The following is a 24215-nucleotide window of genomic DNA, read 5'->3' on the forward strand; positions in this document are numbered from 1 at the left end:
GTGTGCAACCGCTGCAGCCCGGCGCAAAGGTGGGAGATGTTTTATGTATTTCCACATGAGGACAGCAGGCAGAGACATGCTCCTCACGGAGGAATGTTGTAAGTTCATGTCCTTCCAAACACAGAATGTGTCCTGCAGCTGGGACGTCCAGGAGCAGAGATCACAACAGCGTCGGCTGTGGGCGGACGCAACCCCCCCATCCGTTCAGCGCCCAGACCCCGGCACGCCATGTGTTGGAGGGAGGGGAACATGACATGCGCAAGACACGCACCACATGTGTTGCTTTGTGCAACTCCACACTGGTGTGGGCACTTAGACAAATGTCACATCCAGCTTGAAAGTGATTGCTGACTGTTTTCGTGCTGCTAGTGCGAATGGCCACACATTCACACAAGACACACAAGTGTCAGGCAAGCGATGTTAGATGTTCATGTGTATCGCCTGGAATTTTTCTGATGCCTGCAACGAGAGGGATCAAATGGGCATCTCACAGGACACACTCTTTCAGCCGCTGGTGTATGTAAATAGTTGTAGCAACAGGTGTACGAGGCGTTGGAGGCAGCTACAATTTTACACATACTGTATATGATTCCTGCTTCATGCACAATTCAGCCACATTCGTACTATGTGTGAAGGGGCCCTAATATTACACACGTAGTGGAATTTAAGTTGTTTCTTGCAACAAAACTACAGGATTTCCACAACTATGGTTATGTGTGCACGTCTGGGTTGATTTGCATTTAGGACTCTGGAACAAAACCCTTGCTTGTTCCATTTGTTGAACAATCCTGCCTTTTCTTGCAGCTCCAGAAGACTGTGTACTTTAGGATTTCCTGGAAACGTAATTCAACATTAATGACTTTGAAAAGCCATGGTGGCGCATGAACCCGTCACAATAAGACGTGCACAATGTGGACAAAACTGCAGGGAGTTGATATGTGATAGCTGAGAGATGTGTAGCCATTAAATTGTGACAACAAACCCTAAATGTACATGCAGCGCAATCCTGAAATGCAGTTTATTGTCAGCCTGATGTTTGTTTTTATTCCATTTGGTTGTTTTATTACTGTTAAAAACCAAAAGTTGCCTCATTTGTGTCCATTAATGTTTTGGGACTGTATCTGCAAGGACACAGACTTTTATGAGTCACGACTGTATGTATGTTTGTGTTGGTAGAGTAGCTCTGCAGATTGTTTCATGAGCAATATGCCTCATAAATGAAATCAATGAAGTTTGACTCGTGTTTCTTGGTTAAATTGCCAACACTGTGGTGGGTGTGGTCACACAGATGAGATGCCCGAAGAGAGAGACATGAGTGAAATTTTATATATATAGAGAGAGAGAGGCAAAAAATTAACAGTTTCATCTTTTGGCTGTGGCTTCACATTAAACATCCAGAGTCTAATTCTATTTGTGCTGCAGAAACTTAACCTGCTATAAGTCAAATTTAGGTTGGAGTGGCTCATTTTAGATGTAATAAATTGAGTTATATTGCACCTGTCAAACAAAGACATTAACAAAAGAATACAGCCAAGAACTGATTGAAGACACAATCATAAATTTACAATGTATATGATTGTGTGCGTGTATATATATATATATATATATATATATATATATATATATATATATAATTTGTGCTTCCACAAAGAAAGGACAAACGACAATAACCAATGAACTGGTCAACACAGAGAGACAACCGCAAAATGCACCTGCCCTTGCTGAACATTGATGTGCTGGTAAATCAATGGGACAGTTTTAAAGAAAGAGGGTAGTCACACTGTCTATAAAACGGTGATAAGTAAATAAAACTTTAAAAATCATTTGCCTTAGATATCTTAGTTGTTAGGCTCTCACAGATTTAACCGACTCTTTGCATTAAAAAAATACGATTGTACTTATACAATCAATACAATAAAATAACGTTTTTCAAGGCCAGTATCATATTACTTTGACGTAATGAAAGGGGCGTGTCGTCGACGCGGCGCAGCACGTGGGCTATAAATAATCTCCGCGCACATTACCGCCGCCATTTTAAGACTTCTTCTCCGCTTTGTCTTCTGACTACCGACTGTTTCCACCATGTCCGACCAACTTCGCAAACTTTTCGTCGGCGGCCTGAACGTGGACACCGACGACGACGGCCTCCGCAGGCATTTCGAGCAGTTCGGCACGCTCACCGACTGCGTGGTGGTCGTGAACAAACATTTGCAGCGCTCGCGCTGCTTCGGCTTCGTCACCTACTCGAAGATCGACGAGGCGGACGCATGTGTGGCGGCGAAGCCGCACATCATCGACGGCAACATGGTGGAGGTGAAGCGGGCCGTGGCCAGAGAGGACGCCAACAAGCCCGAGGCTCTCGCCAAGGTGAAGAAAGTCTTCGTGGGCGGCTTGAAAGACGATATCGAGGAGGAGCACCTGAAGCAGCACTTCGGTCAGTTCGGCCAGATCGAGAAGGCCGAGGTCATCTCCGAGAAGAACACTGGCAAGAAGCGTGGCTTCGGCTTCATCCACTTCTGCGACAACGACGCGGCCGATAAGGCCGTCGTAGTGAAGTTCCACACGGTGAACGGACACAAAGTGGAGGTGAAGAAGGCCCTGACCAAACAGGAGCTGATGGGCCCCACCAGGGGCGCGATGGTGCCGAGAGGAAGGGGAGGCCGCGGAAGCATGAGGGGTAATCAAAATGGCTACGGCGCCAGAGACTATGGCGGCAGCTACAACTACGGAAATGGCGGCGGCGGAGGCTACGGTTATGGAGGGTACGGCGGGCCGTACGGAGGTGGCTACGGTGATCAGGGGAGCGGCTACGGTGGCGGCAACGGCTACAACGACTTCGGCGGTGGTTACGGTCAGCACCCGTCCAGTTACGGCCCCATGAAGATGACGCCGTTCGGGGGGAATCAGAGGAGCGGTGCTCCTTACGGCAGAGGCGGCGGCGGAGGCGGCTACCCCCGCGGCGGCTACGGCGGCGGCTACTGAGTGGCTCTGCGGCTCTCACGATTCGAGACTGCAAAGTAAAATAAAGCGACTTCTGCTGTGAAACTCTACCCCCCCTACAAAATCCCATTGAGGACATCAAAAAAGCCTGAACAGGTAGGAAGGTCACTTCCTAGAGATGCTGAATTTTACAGCAACGGCTGTTGCCGATTGACTAGGACACAAATTTATCTGGTCTTGAATAACTTTTTTTTTTTAATGTACCCACGCCAAGGGCGTCTAGCTGTCGTTTAGAGTTGGCTTTCTTTTATATATTTGCGTTGTTTTTGAAACCTTGATGTAGAATTTTTAGTTTTATTTTTTTGCTTTTTTATTTTCAGCGATTAGATTAGCTAAAACTCGTGTGACGTAAAAGAAAGCATGTTCATTGTTCTGGCTTATTTAGCTGTCATGTGTATCCTCATTATTGCCATGGTGACGTAAGAATTTATTCAAGAGAAAAAAAAATCCAGTTTGTCTCCCAATATTGTTCTTACTCGAACTATTCTTACTCAGTCTACCAATAGTTTCAGTCTATTGTTCATTTATCCACTGTATATTGTATACTTGTCTGGACAACAAAACTTACTGTTTAATCACTTTATGCATATGTCTGTTCGTTTTAAATAAAAGGTTATACGAATTAGCTTAGTTACTTTACTCATTTAACCAGGTTTCCTCAAGTTATTCCACAGGTTTTAAGTGCCATCATCTTGATCTTTAGTTACACTTGGCATCTTTACCACTGTTAATTCCTTACACACTCAGGTGGGTGAAACGGATGGTTGTAGTGTACCCACAGCCAACGCATGTAGGCTTTTTTTTTTTTACTGTCATCTTTAGATTTTGTTGACATTTCTATTACAAACTGCTCTGTGAACATGAGGGCTCTGATATTTATCTTTGATTATTCCTATATTTAGGTGTTCATACTTGTATTCCAGTAGGCTATCCCAGCCAAAATAGCCGTAGCAGTTTGTTTTAGGCTACATCAGGACCCTGTTGATTACCTGGGGTCGATTGTGATAGGAGTCTGAAATATCTCTTTAGGATATCCACATCCAGCAAACTAGGTATGTAAATCAACCTGTCTTCACTCTGTGTTGGTCAACAATGTAAGGAGTATCTTTATGATGGCGCACAAATGTGCCATATTTTCATTTAAAGCAGCTTTGACAACTTAATCATAGCTTTTATATGCGTCTTTATGTAGCTAATCTTAACAATTGAAGGGGGAGGGAGGGTGTACTCTATTTAGTGTCTTTAATTAAGGGGGTGGGAGGGGACCCTGATTTTGTTCCTGCATTTAAATAGTGGAACAATTAAATCAGTGTCTCCTCAAGACCCATCATGTTTGTCCAGCTTCTCACTCTGTTTCTCTCCCATCTCCTCCAGGTTGTTACGGCAACCAGGGCATGAGGACCTCTCCCCATAAAGGGCGGGGTGTGTCTCCATGGCGGTGGGGTGATTGGAGTGGTTGTGCCTTCTCCCCATCAGGTGATGAAAGCTTCCATATATGACTCCAGTCTAAGATTTTATTTTTTTTATCCCGATGGCTTTAATTTCTGTATTTCATACTGCAGTTTATAAATTAAATGGATCCTTTTTATGAGTGGAGTGTTCTTTTCAAAATGAGAAACAATTTTTGTTGGTGACAAAGGTCAGGTGAGCAAGTAATGGCAAGATGAAATGAACAATGTGGTCTAGTTCATCAATTTCAATAATGGAAATGCTTCTGTGATACATGGCTTGTAAGCCAGTTTTGAGTTTAAGCACTGCAGGGGCTGCTGGGTAAGTTCAAAGGTCAAGTCATACAAACTGCACATTACCAGGATCGCAAACACACGAAAAATAATAAAACAAAACTCATGCTGACGACGCTGCGTGGAAGCAACTCAATGCCGAGACGATGCAGCTCGGCGCCACAACAGCGCAAGGGAGGAAGCAAGTCAGGCGCTGAAAAATTAAACCTGTTTAATTTTTTTGTTCGTCCTGTGGTTGACGCAGAAAGTAAGTGGTTCAAGCGCAAGTCGGGGCGAAGAGGCATAATTCGGGGCAAAGAGGCTTTACCGGGCGTGACTCGGAGCCAGTTTATATTCCTGATGTGTTCCACTGTTCCTGCAGTATAAATCACAGGATTGTTTTTATACCGTGTACTTAATGCAGTAAAAACTATATCCTGAAAAAAAAAAATGCAGAATGATTGCCAGAAATATCCAGTAAAAAGTCTGGACTTCTCTAGTCCACTCATGGATGTTAGTTCACGCGCACACGTGAACAATTAAAAGAAAAGTCTGGCTGCAGGCATTAGTTCCTTGTTCTCTGCTCAAACTCTCACATCAGTTAAAAAGGGCATAAGTCCTGAGACAGGACATGTCAACATCAAGTAGAACTCCAGACATCTCCACACGCATGCGTGCATCTCGCAGTCAAGGGAGGAAAGAGAAACTATAACAACTCAGAGCGCAGCTCAGCACAAGTAGAAGAGAAGTCAGAGTGCAGTCTGTCTGCAGCCAAACTGCACGCTGACTTCTCTGTGCAGAGAACCTGCAGGGTGCATTCTCACCTCTCTGCCCCCTGCTGCGCACACCTGACGCAGAAATTAATGCGTCGTCGTGATGCAACTGGGAGCAGCCCCAGTGTGAAAAGGGCTTTAAGTTAGTTTATCACTGTATTAATAAACGTTACTGTATCTAAGGGATCACCTGTATTGGGTTCAGAAACAAAAAACAAATGCACAAAAAAGAAATAAAATTCTGACTTAACTGTTTCACAGTATTTGTCCCCAGTATAACTTATTTTGGCTCCATAAGTCAGTGTTGCTTCAAAAGCATCTTACCAGTGTCGGCTGTTTGTGTGCATTGCATTGACCTGTGAACCGGAAGTGTTAGCTCTCCACGCATGTACTAATGAACTCAAAACTGACTTGTTCATAAATAACGAGCAGCAAACCTCCCTAATGATGCAAAAGATTGTAGTTAAAGGTGACATCCAAAAGAGGATGTTCCTTAGACATGGGTAAATTGCTAGTTTAATACTGGATTGTGGCTGGGAAAATTACCATGGTTTAAGTGAAGACTTTTTTTTGGTTTTTGATATTGTGAATTCAAATATGACATTCTGTGTGGATCAGTTGTCAAACTAACCTTTCCAAGATGGCATCAAAGATACCCATTGCAGTGTTTCTAGACTTGGTTTGTGGTTTGCAATAGGTGTCCTGTTGGTTTCATAATGTTATATAAAAGTACAAGAGTGCTCAATGTGGCATGGGCTGCGTCCAACGTGCTGACAGTTTGGAAGATTTAAGTTGAATCATTGAGCCCAAACAGTTTTACCAGTGTATGACATAAACAGAACTTTGCATTGGGTGCTGCTTTTTGTGTTAACAGTTCCAGATCTATTAGTTGGCAGCCCAGCCAAGTAACATTAAAGGAGACCTGCATTGAAAAAAATGCAGTCAGATTTTTTGAACAAAAAATGACTTACATTTACATTTCTTTTATTTGTGCTTGAAAATGATTTTGGGGGACTTTTTCATACGCCCGTTTGAGTGGTGTCGCAATGAAAATCTGTCTTTCGCCTCCGGTACCATCGCGGGATATGGAGGCGAGACCCGCAAAGAATCCCAGTCATTAAAAATATATACGGTAAACCTGTCAGCGTCCATGGAGCTCTGGAGCTCCGATTGCCGAGACGTGCGGTGCTGTGGATTTTGCCGCAAGAAGTCTGTCCTTGCAGCAACAGGTGTACCGATTGCTTCGCATTAAAACAGCGAGCGTAATCTCAGGACTTGTGCCAAGTGTGCTGCAGCTCCATTCAGTAGACAGAGAGGTGATGCCGGTGTTGTGCGCTGAATCTGGCACACTGGCTGCAAAGCAGACACGGGCGGTGTGAGTGGCCCATGTCGGCGGTTAACGAGCTCGTTAACGAGCCCGCAGACTTGATAAGCGCAGCAGCGGGAGAGGAAGAATGGCGCCCGCTGTCGATGTCGTTGCTGATCTGAGCACACAGATCTGTATCTCACATTCATTGCAGCTTACTTTTGGATGTTGAAACCAGGACGTGTATAAGTAACATTACTAACAGATAAAATCAATTTCCATGCGGGATCGGACTGAAGGCGGGATCGCGTCGTCTTGTCCCTGACGTCATGGAAATGATACGGCTGTACAAACTTTTCACAGAGGGCTAAATTTTAGCTGCAAATTTGTCATTTTTAAACGAAGATTTCTCCGCTGAATTACAAATTTGGGCTTACAGATTTACTTTACTGCATTCACAAGGGTCTTATAAATACATATCAGCTATTTCTTTCTGAAATCTGACCACATTTATTTCAATGCAGGTCTACTTTAATTATAACAGATGGCTGTTTTCTAATAGCCCTGGAAAATAATAATCATTCATGTTACAAGGACTTGGTAAACGTAATGTCTGTTTCTGAGAAGCAGTAGTTATTTTAAATTTTACACTGTTTCATAATTTACTTTTCTTGATTAATTCAGTTGTTAAGTCCATAAATTATCAAAACCTGGTGAAATGTCTGGCCAGAGCTCAAGATGACATCTTCTAATGTTGCTTTGTCTGCAACTTAAAGGTGTTCTGTTTACAGTTTATATATAGGTGCTGATCTCTGGATTCTATTGTGAGGTGGATGAGCCTACACCTCCTCTTGGATGGGGTGCCAACCTGATACTGGTTGCTTGCAGCTGGGTACATTGGGACAATGCAGATTAAATGTCTGGTCCAAGTATGTGGTTATCATGAGTGGAATTGAAACCCGGGTCTATATATTGGCAGTCCATTTCCTGAGCCACTGAACTACCTGATATACAGAGAAAGCTGCTAGTAAAATAAACTAATATCAAACTTGAACTTTTTTTTTGAATGTTAGAGCAGTTGTCAAGCTTTCAGTTGATTGAAATAGTTGTGGCAGCTCTATATGGAATGCTAATTTTCCTCTTCTGGTTAAATAAATCCTTAATGACTATGCATCTTGTTTACTTTTGTCCTGTTGATCTGAATCTACAAATTGAAGCTGTCAGATTAAAAATATTTGACTTTGAGTCATACTGGAGCAGAAGTATGAAGTATTAGGAAAAAGGACATAAGGTACCAATACCGCATTTGTATTAAAGTACCGTGCTTGAATAAATGTTTTCTAATACCAGTGTTTAAGCTTAATTTTTTCATACAAAGCTGAACAGGCCATTGACTACTGTTATGTATATAGATGTCATCATTCTGTAAACCAATCCACACAGGTAAGAACTTCATTTCCTTGATGCCAGAGTTTTTGACTCTTTTTGACACCCACCACTTTAATCATATTTTAGATCTTGTTCTGACTTATGGTATGGAAATAGAAGACTTAACAGTATTCCCTGAAAACTCCCTTCTGTCTGATCATTTTTTAATAACATTTACATTTACCCTGATGGACTACCCTGCAGTGGGGAATAAGTTTCATTACACTAGAAGTCTTTCAGAAAGCGCTGTAACTAGGTTTAAGGATATGATTCCTTCTTTATGTTCTCTAATGTCATATACCAACACAGAGCAGAGTAGCTACCTAAACTCTGTAAGGGAGCTAGAGTATCTCGTCAATAGTTTTACATCCTCATTGAAGACAACTTTGGATGCTGTAGCTCCTCTGAAAAAGAGAGCTTTAAATCAGAAGTGTCTGACTCCGTGGTATAACTCACAAACTCGTAGCTTAAAGCAGATAACCCGTAAGTTGGAGAGGAAATGGCGTCTCACTAATTTAGAAGATCTTCACTTAGCCTGGAAAAAGAGCTTGTTGCTCTATAAGAAAGCCCTCCGTGAAGCTAGGACATCTTTCTACTCATCACTAATTGAAGAAAATAAGAACAACCCCAGGTTTCTTTTCAGCACTGTAGCCAGGCTGACAAAGAGTCAGAGCTCTATTGAGCTGAGTATTCCATTAACTTTAACTAGTGATGACTTCATGACTTTCTTTGCTAACAAAATTTTGACTATTAGAGAAAAAATTACTCATAACCATCCCAAAGATGTATCGTTATCTTTGGCTGCTTTCAGTGATGCCGGTATTTGGTTAGACTCTTTCTCTCCGATTGTTCTGCCTGAGTTATTTTCATTAGTTACTTCATCCAAACCATCAACATGCTTATTAGACCCCATTCCTGCCAGGCTGCTCAAGGAAGTCCTACCATTATTTAATGCTTCAATCTTAAATATGATCAATCTATCTTTGTTAGTTGGTTATGTACCACCGGCCTTTAAGGTGGCAGTAATTAAACCATTACTTTAAAAGCCATCACTTGACCCAGCTATCTTAGCTAATTATAGGCCAATCTCCAACCTTCCTTTTCTCTCAAAGATTCTTGAGAGGGTAGTTGTAAAACAGCTAACTGATCACCTGCAGAGGAATGGTCTATTTGAAGAGTTTCAGTCAGGTTTTAGAATTCATCATAGTACAGAAACAGCATTAGTGAAGGTTACAAATGATCTTCTTATGGCTTCGGACAGTGGACTTATCTCTGTGCTTGTTCTGTTGGACCTCAGTGCTGCTTTTGATACTGTTGACCATAAAATTTTATTACAGAGATTAGAGCATGTCATAGGTATTAAAGGCATTGCGCTGCGGTGGTTTGAATCATATTTGTCTAATAGATTACAGTTTGTTCATGTAAATGGGGAATCTTCTTCACAGACTAAAGTTAATTATGGAGTTCCACAAGGTTCTGTGCTAGGACCAATTTTATTCACTTTATACATGCTTCCCTTGGGCAGTATTATTAGACGGTATTGCTTAAATTTTCATTGTTAACGCAGATGATACCCAGCTTTATCTATCCATGAAGCCAGAGGATACACACCAATTAGCTAAACTGCAGGATTGTCTTACAGACATAAAGACATGGATGACCTCTAATTTCCTGCTTTTAAACTCGGATAAAACTGAAGTTATTGTACTTGGCCCCACAAATCTTAGAAGCATGGTGTCTAACCAGATCGTTACTCTGGATGGCATTTCCCTGATCTCTAGTAATACTGTGAGAAATCTTGGAGTTATTTTTGATCAGGATATGTCATTCAAAGCGCATATTAAACAAATATGTAGGACTGCCTTTTTGCATTTACGCAATATTTCTAAAATCAGAAAGGTCTTGTCTCAGAGTGATGCTGAAAAACTAATTCATGCATTTATTTCCTCTAGGCTGGACTATTGTAATTCATTATTATCAGGTTGTCCTAAAAGTTCCCTAAAAAGCCTTCAGTTGGTTCAGAATGCTGCAGCTAGAGTACTGACGGGGACTAGCAGGAGAGAGCATATCTCACCCGTGTTGGCCTCTCTTCATTGGCTTCCTGTTAATTCTAGAATAGAATTTAAAATTCTTCTTCTTACTTATAAGGTTTTGAATAATCAGGTCCCATCTTATCTTAGGGACCTCGTAGTACCATATTACCCCATTAGAGCGCTTCGCTCTCAGACTGCGGGCTTACTTGTGGTTCCTAGGGTTTGTAAGAGTAGAATGGGAGGCAGAGCCTTCAGCTTTCAGGCTCCTCTCCTGTGGAACCAGCTCCCAATTCAAATCAGGGAGACAGATACCCTCTCTACTTTTAAGATTAGGCTTAAAACTTTCCTTTTTGCTAAGGCTTATAGTTAGGGCTGGATCGGGTGACCCTGGACCATCCCTTGGTTATGTTGCTTTAGACGTAGACTGGGGGGGGTTCCCATGATGCACTGTTTCTTTCTTTTTTTGCTCCGTGTGCATCACTGCATTTAATCATTAGTGATCGATCTCTGCCCCCCTTCTCGGCATGTCTTTTTCCTGGTTCTTTCCCTCAGCCCCAACCAGTCTCAGCAGAAGACTGCCCCTCCCTGAGCCTGGTTCTGCTGGAGGTTTCTTCCTGTTAAAAGGGAGTTTTTCCTTCCCACTGTGGCCAAGTGCTTGCTCATAGGGGGTCGTTTTGACCGTTGGGGTTTTTCATGGTTATTGTATGGCCTTGCCTTGCAATATGGAGCGCCTTGGGGCAACTGTTTGTTGTGATTTGGCGCTATATAAGAAAAAAGTTGATTGATTGATTGATTTTTGAGCTTTAAATTCAGGTTTCATAGAGTATGGTTTATGCTTGTTCAAGACCTACACCTGTCTGTTGTCCATGTGATATGGAGTTGTCAGGAAGGGCATCCAGGATAAAACCTGTGCCAAATCAGCATGCGGCGCAACCTCAGATCTGCTGTGGAGCAACTGAAGGGACATAATTAAATCACTAAATGTTTGGTCAAATTACTCCTTGAACACATTTGTCTACAAGAGTACAAAGTTCTTAAGGATTCTGGCCTCTAAACTAGACCTTAATAGTCCATGGGCCAAGCAGGTTTTTGGCATCACTTAAGTGTGTTAACGCTTACAATCCAGCCTCAGTGTACTGTGGCCTACAGAAATGCATGGTAGCTGTAGCTAGGTACGAGTTGAAAAATTACTGACGTTAAAATTAAAAAATGCTTGAATTATATTGAAGTACCACATTTGTCTGTTCTAAAAAGGTATTGTTTGGGCTACGACAATGTTGTGGGGTCAAAACAGCAAAAATGACAGGTAAATTTCAGTTTGTACAGGGGTAGAGTTAATAGGGTTTTTTTAAAAATAGCTTGCACCATTGGTCATCCTTGGTTATTGCATTGTGGGGCGGCATGTCAGAATCCAATTATTTCTGTGTAATGTGGCATCTGGTGTAAAACTGGTGCAAATTCAACGTGCAGATCCACCTCATTTGCTGTGGGGACCCAGAGTGCAAACAAGGGAGCAGCCGAAGGGACTTAATTTATACTTTAGAGACCAAGCATTCAACACATTTGATTTTTTTTTTTTTTAAGTTTGTGCAGACAGTACATAAAAGTACACATCAAAAGTTAAAAACTCAAAATAATTAAGAACAGTAATACTAACTTGTACATAGCACAAGTTCTAAACCATGCACTTTTGTAGTCGTGTTGAACTTTTTCTAGCAACTTTGTCCCTCTGTAAAAGAGGACCACACTTCCACACACTATTCCAAATGAGGTCTAACAACTCTTGTACTGTACAAGAGTTATACACACAGTCAAAACTATTACTTTCATTAAAACATAGTTAACCAATAACTTGTATCACTTTACTGAAATTGGAGCAACTTTGTTTAACCTCTGTACAAAGTGAAATGTTTTTGTCACCATGTTTGCTCTTAATTTTTTTTTTATACGTACACCCCATTAGTGTATAACATTCAGTCATGGTTTGTCCATATCGTTATGTGACATATTTTTTGATATGATTGGAACATTTTTTAAATTTTGACCTTATTCTTCATTGGTATCTACCACCCTGGTGCAATGAGGCTGGATTGTAAGTGTTGATTGGTTCCTTCAATTGACACTGATTAGGTCAAAATTGACTATTGGCGTATGGACTATCCTCTTGGAAGATAAACTGCTTCCAGGGGAAAAACAAACCACAGCTAGTTTACTGCTGCATGGAATTTCGATGGGTGAAAGTCACAGCTGACTAATAACTCGCGAACAGAAAGTGTGAAATGCATAAGTATTGGCAACCTTATTATATTTTGAATTGTTCTGTACAGATGAGTGGGTTCTGTGAGATTTAAAATGCTGTAGATTCCATATATACATGCATGGATAAAAGTAGGGCCAAAATTTCTTCTAAGAGTACTTTTCCTCACGGAAATGCCGAGTATACTCTTACATTAAAACATCTCTGCCAACACAGGAGATACCTCAGTTGACTATCAAGCTATCAACCAACCTTGACTCGATTTTTGTTTTTCTCATAACCTACTTGCTACTTTTAAAATCAGTCATATGAAAAAAGATCTTAATCATTTAATTAAACCTGTGGACATTCCAACTCAACACAGCATCGACCCAACAGGTAGTAAGCTTGTAGCCGTACGGTACTCCCCAACTAGAGCTGCAACAATTAGCAAAGTTTATTTTTTTAATTTAACCAGGTTGAAAATCACAGTTTCAAGCTCACTGGAAAGTGAGACCTGGCTCCAGACACATCAGCTGCATAAAACCAGTGCAGTCACAGTTAATAAAACTGTACAATAAGATACATCAGCTCAAACACTAAAATACTCACAGATGAAAACTTTTGATTGGTATACAATATCTTACAATTGCAAACTACATTTTAGGATGTCATCTTGGGCTTAATTTTCACTGTTTTCTGACATTTTATGGAACAAACTCACTATAATTGCTTTTTAGCAATAAAATTCCTCATTATGCGTTGACAAAAAAATAAAGCTGAGCATCCAACACTATATTAATGATTATAAAATTCAAACCATCCCTGGTTCTCAAGACCAGGCACCTAAGTGGCTCTACTCTACTCTTTAATATTCTTCTATTTTACTCTTCCTTTTTATATATTTAGATATACCTTAGTATACTATCATAGTTCCACCTTAGAACCTTTTTTAAAATGGCCAAAGTATGTCCAAATGCCTGATTTAAATGTTTTAGGTGTATCAGAAATCTCCAGCCACTTGCAGACCTCCATTTTGTTGTGGTAAAAATGTGCTTTCTGGCTTCTGTCCATGTTCAAACACAAAGCAGTGATGGTGCATTCAATGTACCTTGGAAAAAATTTGATGCAAGCATGCAGCGAGCAACACAATCACAGTTTCACTCAGTTGAATCGATGCACTCTGAGTGACTCGCATTGCGCACTTTTGTATCTCGATACTGATTCGTATCGATTAATCTCCACATGCCTAGTGTAAATGGATGTGAAGACTCAATTGGATGATGCATGGATAAGGGTTTTATCCATCGGTCATGCTGCGGAATGAGACTTTCATGGAGACGGAATATATTTTGCAGTTTTGTGCACTGACCAAGACCCATTTAGTAATGTGGTGAGCAGTGTTGTGAAAAGTAACTTTGACAAGTTACTTTTTTAGTTACTTTTTTAGTTGCTTTATACAGTTGCTTTATGCAGTTACTTCATTAGCAGCGTTATGCAATTACTTTATTAGAATCTGCCGAAAACTTGCAACTGATAAGTAATGTAACTAATAAGGTAACGAGTAATGTAACTTGGTTACTCGTAAGATTGAGCAATCAGCAAAGTAACTCATCTGCAAAGTAACTAATAGTTACTTTTCTGAGTACTAAATCTTAAAAATAACCAAATTAGATTGAGTAACTTTATTAATTACATTCAGCAGCTGCCGACAAGGTGTCTGCAGCTGCTAATGAACTAACTGTATGAAATAACTAAAATATAACTGTATAAATTAACTAATGAAGTAACTTTCCAAAGTTAAAGTCCCCAACACTGGTGGTGAGAAACCAAAATTTTTGTTTTTGTTAAATTTGAAGTGTACCTGCATCTTTGTGTGTGCATGCGGGCACCAGTTAGCTGGTTCGCACAGCAGAAAAACTATCGAGGACACGACAGAAAAATGGACTAATCAGTGTTTTATTGGTGTGGTGCTTGGTTCCATTTGGACTGCACCACAGGGCACCTCTGCAAGTCTGGCCATGGCCCAGAGTGCACACACCAGCCAACAAACCAGACTGGCTGCATAATGCGCTTATGGTGCTCCAGACTGTATATTATTTGAGTTCACCTGAAACAAACAAAGTGAAGCAGTGTGTTTGTGTATTTTTAAGAGACATGGCGCTGTGTAGCTCTCAGCCACACAGACTGAAATAATGGACTGAGCGCAAACCCGCTGCTGTCCATTGATTTGTTCAACAGCTAAAGGCTACAGTCCTCACGTGCGATCTTTCATACATACTGACTGACTGAAATACTAAAACCATTCCATACACAGAGTAAATATAAAGTCTTATTATATGGCTGCGACACTACGCGCGCTCTGATTGGCTGATTACCAGTAGGATATTTTACTGTATCTGGACCGGTTACCATGACAATTCCGCAATGCGTATTTTCATTACAAACCAGGAAGCTACAAACACGATTAGAAAAATGAAGTTGGACAACTCCATAAATATCTAAACAGCATCTGAAAGAACAGCGGACCATCTGTTAAGAAGTTTTCATGGAGGTGAATCAGGCCTGACTACAAGCTGTCAGCAGCTTTCATATTCAGGTGATACTGTAAGTTTGCGTGTTTGTATACATATATAATAGCCATATAATAAATGAATTCTTAACCTCGTTTGCTCGGTCTGTTCAGGAATCTCAGACCTCTGCTTTTCGCATGTCAGTCTGATATTTCCCCGTACAGACCTTGAGGTTGGTTAATAATCCTTTATTAATCTTACTTGTTACGTCATTTCAGTCAAATTCATCATGGAGGCCTGATGATAAGATGACCTTGTTTTGGAAGACAACGTCTGGGAAATATTTTAAATTCCTTATTGTGGAAATTACTGAAAAAGCATTTTTAAAGAAGTCCCTCGTCACCGCTTCAGGCATCATTCGTCTCAAAAATAAATTCTATTAATCCATCAACATTTATTTGTATCACCCTTTAAGGCCCAGTTACACTATGATGCACCGTGATGAAGTGGTATAGAGGAGGATTTTCTTAAAAAGACCTGCATCCAAGATGCAAGCCTGGATTTGATGTTTTGGTGAAAGAAAATCCTCCTCTATGTCACTTGATCGTAAAATGCAAAATATACACTGTGCACAATTTCTCCAGTCACAGCCACAGAAGCCTGTAAGTTCTTCTGTGTGTCTTTGTGGCTTTCCTCACTGTTCTTCTTGCACAGTCACTCAGTTTTTGAGAACTGTCTACTCCACACAGATTTACCATAGTGTCATACTGTTTGTATTTCTTCATAACTGATGTAAATAAAGTTCAAGACATATTAAGTGACTTGGAAATGTTCATGTATCCATCCCCGGACTTGTCTGAAGAAAACTGGCAATTAAACTGATTATTTACAGGTATTATACCAAAGCGTATTTGTTATGCAGCCCATCATCTTGTCTTTTACATTTTTAATTAATTTATATCAAGTTTTACAGATTTGCTCTGAGTTTGAGTTTAAGAAAGATAACTTACTGAGAAGCCTGATTTTTGTATTTGAAATGGCATAAACAAATTTAAATGTGTGAAATACCAAGAGGCCGAATACTTTTGGAGGGTACTGTAAAATTAACATACTATAGAGTAAAAGAGGCACATAAAAACAACCTGTCACAGCACCACTAGGTATGAAATAATTTTAATGATCCACCAAGACAAAAAACAATATTGTGAATAAACTCTGTTTTTAAAGGAATCCTTTGCTGTTTGCCTGCTCTGGGTGTGTTTCTCAACATGAAGCACAGGATGCCAGCGCTTTGTACCGCCAACAACAACAGAAATAAGTGAACCTCACTTGGTCATCATTTTTTCGAAAACCAGTTACCGGTGTTGCAGACCGAACGGTCTGCCTTGCCTTCACTGCGCATTTGTCATTTGGGACCACAGCAGCTCATCTGAGACTAAGTCTCTTCATCCAAAGCGATCAAAGGGAATAATGTGATTATTAACCATCAGATGACAAAGTAAAATCTCTTAAATCATTCTAAAGTCAGTTTTAAGCAGAAAAGAGGTGATAATCGGTGAGTTGCTATTAATGGTTTGAAATGATGGAGGCACAGTGAACACAGCAGCAGCTCGTCTGGCTGTTGAACTCTGATCGCTTCCTCTGTCTTCTATTATGAAATGATGAATTTATGTGGAAATGATTGTTGTACAAAAGCTTCAGATATCTGTCGCTGAGATTGATGATTGGAGTGCAGTTTGAAGCAGAAACAAGTTGATACAATTAGTGAACCGCGTACAGCAGTGACACGTGCAGTGAAGGCAGGGTGGACCAATTTTTAGGGGGACCATTCAATCTGCAACATTGGAACATTTAATTGTGTGTGTGTACGTACACACACACACACACAGTTTTCTGGTCTCGTTTTCGTTCCTAGCAAAAATACCAATTTCTGGTTTTCGTTCCATGAACCGGTTCAGAGCTTTTCCGAGAATACTCACCTGCTTAAGTGTGTTCGAATTCACTGTTCATTGGCAGCTAGTGTTGGGTATCCAGATGCCACAACAGGCATTTTCTAACTTGTTCCATCATAATTAAGCAGATGAACTTCCCTTACAGTGTTTTTCTAACAACTATTGACACTGTGAAACCAGTGTGTTCAAACCGCACGGGGGTGGAGATTAGTGTGGTGCTAATGATACCACGTCAGGATGTGGCTGTGTTTGTGTAGGACTATATTTCATTCTGCATATATTCTGATGGTAGTGGGCAGATGTAAACTCCTCCTCAGTCTGATCTGTAGTTTTGTTGTGGTTGTTCAAGTGCTATGGAAGGGTGTTGGAGACAAACCCAAAAATAAAATAAACATGGAAATTATCCATGTGACACCCCCCAAGGCCATACACCTAACAAAGGTCAGATTGCTATGGTGATGTGCCAACAGCTCACAGTGTGAAGCTGGAAGATTGTGTAAATTATAAAGTTAAACCCACAAATCTTTACTAAGATGATGTAAAACTGCTGAAAGCTGGTCAAGAACACAAGACAAGCCCAAACATAGTGATGTGTAGCGCACAATTATCAAAACCTGAACTCATGACCTGTCTTTCATTGGGGGGGTTCCGAGCTTTGGTCTAAAATAGTTTTCTTGCCAATGAGGATATTTCATATAATCACAGCTGCAACAACTAATCCGACAGTTATTTTGACAATTTATCATCTTTTATTTTAAAATATCCATATTCTCTGATTTCACCTTCTTACATGTGAATACTTTCTGGTTTATTTCACTTGTATTCCTCTTCTGGCAGTAAACACATTTTTCTCTGATTCCTGACATTTTGTCGAATTACCAACCAGTCGATTAGAAAATAATTTCTTGCAGCCTTAGTTATATTACACATAATTATATTATACATTGCAAGTGATCAGTGACCCATTATTTCTGTCTATTTGTAGTGGAAATGTATGAAGTGCATTTCGGTCCTAAATCCAGTTTGAATAATTGTGTTCTGTGCCAATGTGCACATTAGAGAGGTGAGAGAAAAATAAAAACTGAAAAAGTCTTAAAAATCACTTGTTACAGCAGCACGTGTCATACAGTATAAAAGGAAAAAAATATTTACAATTAAAGGTAACTGAAGTATATTGCAATGTCAGTGGGTGTGCATAAATACTGGTGTGAACAGATTACGTGAAAAATAGAATATAAGGGAGTATAAGTATGAATAGATATGGTAAAAATTATTGCACAGGATAAATTGAACAGATGTACATGTAATAAAGCAATAATGTTTTACGGCGGTTAGCAGAGCAACAGCTGCATTACCGCCACCATCTGGCCCGGAGTGTTAATAAACAATCCAAACACAACATTTCGCTGGAACCGTGAGTATTTAAAAATCTTTGGGAAGAACCGTAAAGGCAAGGAGGAAACTTTAATCAACAATGTTGTGTACCCGGAGGTTCTGTGATAGTGCTGATTAGTGTGCGATACTGCAAGATTTGGTATCAGTCCAATACCAAGTAAATACAGGGTCATTATTATCACCAATACAAATAACAATTTTTTTATTTTTTTTTCCCAGGTAGGGAGTTCAGAAGCTACAAGACAAAAATTTCTCTCGTCATTGCACTTCTTTCGTGGATTTTTTCTTAAATGAAGTGTACAAAATTATCACACTATAACAAATATTGGAAAATAAGTAGAATTTCAAGTAGAATGTGTGTTCAGGAAATAAAATACCAAAAGTTAAACAAAATTTCTCAGCTTCAGTGCTCTTCTTTTCTGAATGCAGCAGGGCATACAGGAAAGAAACAAACTAAAGTATCAATCTCATTACACCGGTATCAACATTGATATTTGGATTGATTGATTCACACCCCATCACTGATGATACTGATGTGGAAATAGCTATGTCAGACTGTATTACTTGTACATTGCTGCATCAGTGACGAGTACCATTGTGAAATGGCAAAACTCCTGTGGTCACTGAACTGGATTAAAAAGCCGACTCCACATAACAATACCTCTGAGTACATGCCTTATAACATCGTTGCTCCTTAATTAACGCACAGTCTTCAGTCGTCACATCAGATCCACTGCAGTTTTCTGTGTTCTACCTCAGTTTTCTTATTTGTTTTATTTGATTTAGGTACCTGGCTGCTATGATAACTGAAATTTCCCTTTGGGGATTAGTGAAGTTATCTATCTGTGTCTATATCTCTTTGATCAAATGTCACCATCATGACTATCATACAGCAGGCAAATGATGAAATTAGGATTATAATTCTATTCCAGGTTATATGATTTCAGCATTTGAAATCTTCACCTAGCAAAATCGATCAAAGGCACTCAGTATGAGGCAAAGTGAGGCAGTGGAGCCAACAAATCTGTTGTTGCTAGAGCATTCAAAGTAGAGCAGGGTTAAATTTTTTTACCATCCTATAGGGGGAAGAGGGAGGGAATACAAATATAAATTCATTGTAAGATGTGTGTACATGTACATCTTATGATTCATGCAGGAATAGTAAATGGGTTGTATTCATACATCGCAACGGAACATCAAAATTCAATGATTGAATAGGAATTCCATTACCGTAAATGACAAGGAGACTCCAAATTTTCAAACTCTAAATCGAACCCCAGCAGGCACTTTGAAGTAGCTGTATATTTATTGAAAATTGGCTTTTCAGTGAAGATTTTGTAGTGTGGCTTCAACCAGTAACTATGTTCTAAGTTACAATAAATATCTGTGAAAATTTGTCTCCACAAATGCTGAGAAATGTCTATAATACTATAATATGTATGGCTCAAATGTCCAGATGACCCTTTTTTAAAGAATTTAATCAAATTCTGCTTTACCACCCTTTTCATTAAGGGTAAAGTTGATGGAAAGTCATAAAATTTCAGACACACTGTACTGATAATGAAGAAAAAGAATTGATAAAGATACGTAGGTTTCAATCTCTTAACTTTTAGCAATAACCATGGGAGAGAGCATTGAAGTGAAAAATAACTTGTTCTTTTTGCGGTGTTGTATTGTGTAACAGCTGATTTTGTCATGCATCAAATTCCCTCTGGTGTAAAGAATCAACTAATATCTTTTTTTTTTTTTTTTTGCCTTTTGTAGGCTACGGATGTGATTGCTGATCATGTGTGAAAAAGAAACCATCTGTTATGCTGGCTGGTACTTTTAATGAATGTTAATAAATCATGTATTCTTCTATATGAGTCTTGTTTTCTTTAATGCATTTGGGGTCACTTGTTCACGAGTTGATGGGATTAAAGTGTTATCAAGGGGTTAAATTGTGAGCAAACTATATGGGCCGGTCTCTGCTCATTGATGGGTCTTTGTGATGTTTTGAGGCTGGTTCTTGATAACCATAAATCTAAGGCCAATCTATCTATGTTAAAAATGATTTTCCTCTAACCCAAAATGGCTTGTTACCTGTTTGGAGATATTGCACACTGGCTTGAATATTAAACTTATTTTGTGTTTTAGTTATCTTGTCCAAAGCCTCAATATGTAAAGAGCAGTGGTTCTGTGCACATTTATACATACTTTATAAGCAGTTACTGTGCACATAAGCAGAAAATCCCTGTGATATCAGCCAGTACGTTTATTTTTTTTCCTCAAGGAGTCTGACACCGAGAGTTGATGTTCCTACCGTTTGCTCAAACACTATCAGACTGTCACAACTTTTAAAGTGATTTACATGCAATATCAGTGTTGGCACATGGGAGCGAGAAACTGATGTCAGTGCTCCAGTTAAATCTGTTTTGCACAATGGTTTACTTTGTCAGTTTATTTTATTTTTTTAAATGTGCAGATACACCATTTTTATTTTTTGCCCTGAGTTTCAGTCTGTGGATTCACAACTGCTATGTCCAGAGTGCAGACCACCAAATTTGAAAAATTCTACATAATTTTAATTATAAATATGCAAACGTGAATGAGCATTTGGAATAACGCACAATACTTGGATCAAGCTTAAGACACAAGGTCACTCATATTAATTATCTTAAAAGGCTAAACTCTGAAGAATCTGATTGATTTGGTTTGGTGCTGGTCACATACTACACAAAATAAGTATGTCAGAATAATGCATACTCATGAACAAAGATAAAAGCTCAAAAGGTACAGCTATAACAATGTAAACTAAAAAAAAAATCTAAATCAACTTAGACAATTGAGTGAGCAAAAGTATAACATTTTCAAAATAAAATACTTGAATCACTGAAATTTATTGTGAAATCCTGGCATCTACTTATTTCCATTGTAGTCTGAAGACAAAGAGTGAGCATTTGATGTAAATGCATGAAATCTTGAACAAGTTGTTGAGATTGCAGTGAAAAATGAATTGATAGTTCCTCTCGTAATCTGGCGGGAAAAATCTGGTTTAGTGCGTTCAGCAAAAATAGTTTCGATTACTGCAATCGGTCTTTTATTTTCATCACGTGTTCCCGCGGGCCCATGTCCAAAACATAATATATGTTATTTAGGAAGACCGGAAGAAGAAAGATATTTTATAAATAGCATTGCTCATGTTTGTGAGCGCTTATTTGTATCTGCGTTTTTTTTTTTTTTAAACATTTAACAGTGATTCCACTCTGGTAATTGAAAAATCTCCGACACCACACGAAGGCAACATGACCGCCTGTCTTTTTTGCGGGGGAAATGTGGGGTGGAGCTCTTTTCAAGATGACCAATCAGCGCCCGTGACGTCCTACAAAACGCAACTGCGTATCATGCGCCCGCCCCGGCGTTCATTGAAGAAGAAGGGACGGTTCTCCATTTTCGGCCGAGTTTTCGATCATGAAGAACCAACAATGTAAGCTTTTTGTTGGCGGACTGAACATTGAGACCACGAACGATGGCCTTCGCCAGTATTTCGAGCAGTTCGGTACGCTGACCGACTGCGTGGTGGTGATGAATCAGCACCTGCAGCGTTCCCGCTGTTTCGGCTTCGTAACCTACTCGGCGGCGGACGAGGCCGAGGCAGCAATGGCGGCCAAGCCACATGTGATCGACGGCAGCAATGTGGAGGTGAAGAGGGCCGTGGCGCGGGAAGACGCCAACAACGACGGCGGCGATAAAGTCAAGAAAATCTTCGTGGGTGGCATGAAAGAGCACATCGAGGCCGGTCACCTCACCGAATACTTCTCGCAGTACGGCGTGGTGGAGAAGGTGGAAATCATCTCCGACAAGCAGACCGGTAAGAAGAGAGGCTTCGCCTTTGTCTACTTCGAGGACACCGACTCCGCCGACAAAGTGGTGCAGTCCAAGTACCACACCATCAGCGGGACTCAGGTGGAAGCCAAGAAAGCTCTGACCCGGCAGGAGATGTTCAACGCCGGCGGTCGCGGAGGTAGAGGCCGCGGGCGGGGGATGCAGCCCTACGGCGGCGGCAGAGGAGGTGGCGGCTACGGAGGAGGCGGCTACGGCGGCGGCTATGGAGGAAGCGGCTACGGCGATAGCTACAGCTATGGCGGCGGTGGCTACGGCAGCGGCGGAGGCTACGGCAACGGCGGGTACGGGGGTTACGACAGCCAGATAGGGGGCGGGTACAGTAATGGTGACTTTGGGGACGGCTACGGACAGCAGCCCTCTAGTTACGGCGCAATGAAGGGCCCCGGCGGCCCCAGCTACTACAGGAGCGCTGCTCCTTACAGCAGAGGTGGCGGCGGCTACGGCAGGGGAGGATTCGGTGGAGGCGGCGGCGGCGGCGGCTATTAGCGCCACGAGGAAATTCACACACATGCGCGCGCGCTCACACACTCGAGCCCAGGTGGGAGGAGAGGGATCTCCAGAGCTTCGTGAGAAGGAGCAGCACCCATCACCCACGCGGCCCGAGCTACACTGTCCTCTGGTTCCTGACCCCCCCCCCCCCCCTCTCTTATTCCAGACATTTACTTTTCTGCGATTAAAACATGTGAATTGTACTTTTTTATGTTGGATTTTTTTTTCTTGAATTTGTAAAGTTGCATTCAATGTCACTACTAAACTCCGGATTTGTCTTCAGTCAGACTTTTTTTTCTTTTTTCCTTAAATCATGAACTCAGGGTTGTAAGTGGTGGAAGTGTTTTGGGCATCTTGAGACTTGAATCTCATGAGGCTCTTAACACTTGAGTTTTTTTTTTTGTTTGTTTTGTTTTTTTTTTTTTTTAAATCCCTCGTCCTGTTAGGCTTCTTTTTTTTTTTCTTTAAACGGGAAAAAGCTCTTCTGAATTGTTTAAACATCCACTTGTTCAGTTCACCCCTGTTTTACTCTGCTTTTATTAAAGTTTTTAAATGTTTCAAACGCCATCTAATCTCAGTCTTGATTCCACTTGTGGGTTACATTATGACAGTTTACAAGACAAAATCAAACTTCTTTATGGTTTTATTAGATGTGGTTGAGTTGCAGAACAGTGCCCTCAGAAAATTATAGGAACACTTTATTTCACGTCATTTCAAATGCAAACAAAAACTGAGAATCTCCCACGTGATAAAATAAAACAATAATGGGGTTGCATAAGTAATGCGCCCCCCCCTCCACTATTCTTCAGACCAGTTGGGGAATTTCTAAGGAACATTTCCAAGTCACACAATGTCTTGGAATTTATTTACATCAATTATGAAGAAATGCAAATTCACTCCGGTAAATATGTTTAGAGTAGACAGTTCTCAAACTGCAAGAAGTGTGAGCAAAGCCACCAAGCTGCTTTCATTCAGAAGTTTCTGTGGGGTGATCAGAGAAATTATGCATAAAGTGGTACAGAGGAGGATTTTCCTGAAAGTTAAGGTACAATTTGCCAGATGGTACATCTGCAATGCAAGCCTAGATTTGATGTTTTGGTAAGTTCTGTATACCACTTCATCATGAAGCTGTCTAACTGGGTATAGAAAATGCAAACCATGCACAATTTCTCCAATACCAGCAAGAGGATTCTTTAGCTTCTGCGGTGTCTTCTTGGTTTTCCTCTCTCCTTTTTGCAGTCATTGTTTTTGGAAACACCTACTCCATGCAAATTTACCATAGTCCCATATTTGTATTTCTTCATAAATAATGTAAATAAAATTCAAGGCATTCAGTGACATGGAAATGTTCATGTATCCATCCCTTGATTTGTCTGAACAAAACTGTTTACTTGCGGGTATTATACAAAAATGTTACTTATGCACCCCATCATATCTTTTTAGTAAATTTATATCAAGTTTTTGAGATTTGATTACAGTTTGTA

At 40.5% G+C, this 24215-nt stretch overlaps 3 protein-coding genes across 4 annotated transcripts in view; all 3 read left to right on the forward strand.

Annotated features, from left to right (window-relative positions):
* The first annotated feature begins 2021 nt into the window (after positions 1-2021).
* Positions 2022-20219, forward strand: LOC117520700 (heterogeneous nuclear ribonucleoprotein A0-like). 2 transcript variants are annotated; one of them, XM_034182003.1, is made up of 3 exons: positions 2022-4476; positions 17199-17207; positions 20122-20219. In XM_034182003.1, the coding sequence occupies exon 1, from the start codon at positions 2083-2085 to the stop codon at positions 2980-2982; it is 900 nt and encodes a 299-aa protein (XP_034037894.1). In that variant the 5' UTR covers positions 2022-2082; the 3' UTR covers positions 2983-4476; positions 17199-17207; positions 20122-20219. The 2 variants fall into 2 exon arrangements, with proteins under 2 accessions (XP_034037894.1, XP_034037895.1); XM_034182004.1 differs by lacking the exon at positions 17199-17207.
* The window catches only part of klhl3 (kelch-like family member 3), a 49559-nt gene continuing 29699 nt past the window's right edge, over positions 4356-24215 (forward strand). Inside the window, exon 1 of the mRNA XM_034181997.1 lies at positions 4356-4476. The gene's annotated coding sequence lies outside the window, so the exon portion shown is untranslated. The remainder of the gene's footprint in view (positions 4477-24215) is intronic.
* On the forward strand, positions 21746-23298 carry LOC117520698 (heterogeneous nuclear ribonucleoprotein A3 homolog 2-like). The gene has a single exon (XM_034182002.1). The coding sequence runs from the start codon at positions 21808-21810 to the stop codon at positions 22726-22728; it is 921 nt and encodes a 306-aa protein (XP_034037893.1). The 5' UTR covers positions 21746-21807; the 3' UTR covers positions 22729-23298.

The sequence above is a fragment of the Thalassophryne amazonica genome, chromosome 11 (genome assembly GCF_902500255.1).
Source record: "Thalassophryne amazonica chromosome 11, fThaAma1.1, whole genome shotgun sequence".
NCBI lineage: Eukaryota > Metazoa > Chordata > Actinopteri > Batrachoidiformes > Batrachoididae > Thalassophryne > Thalassophryne amazonica.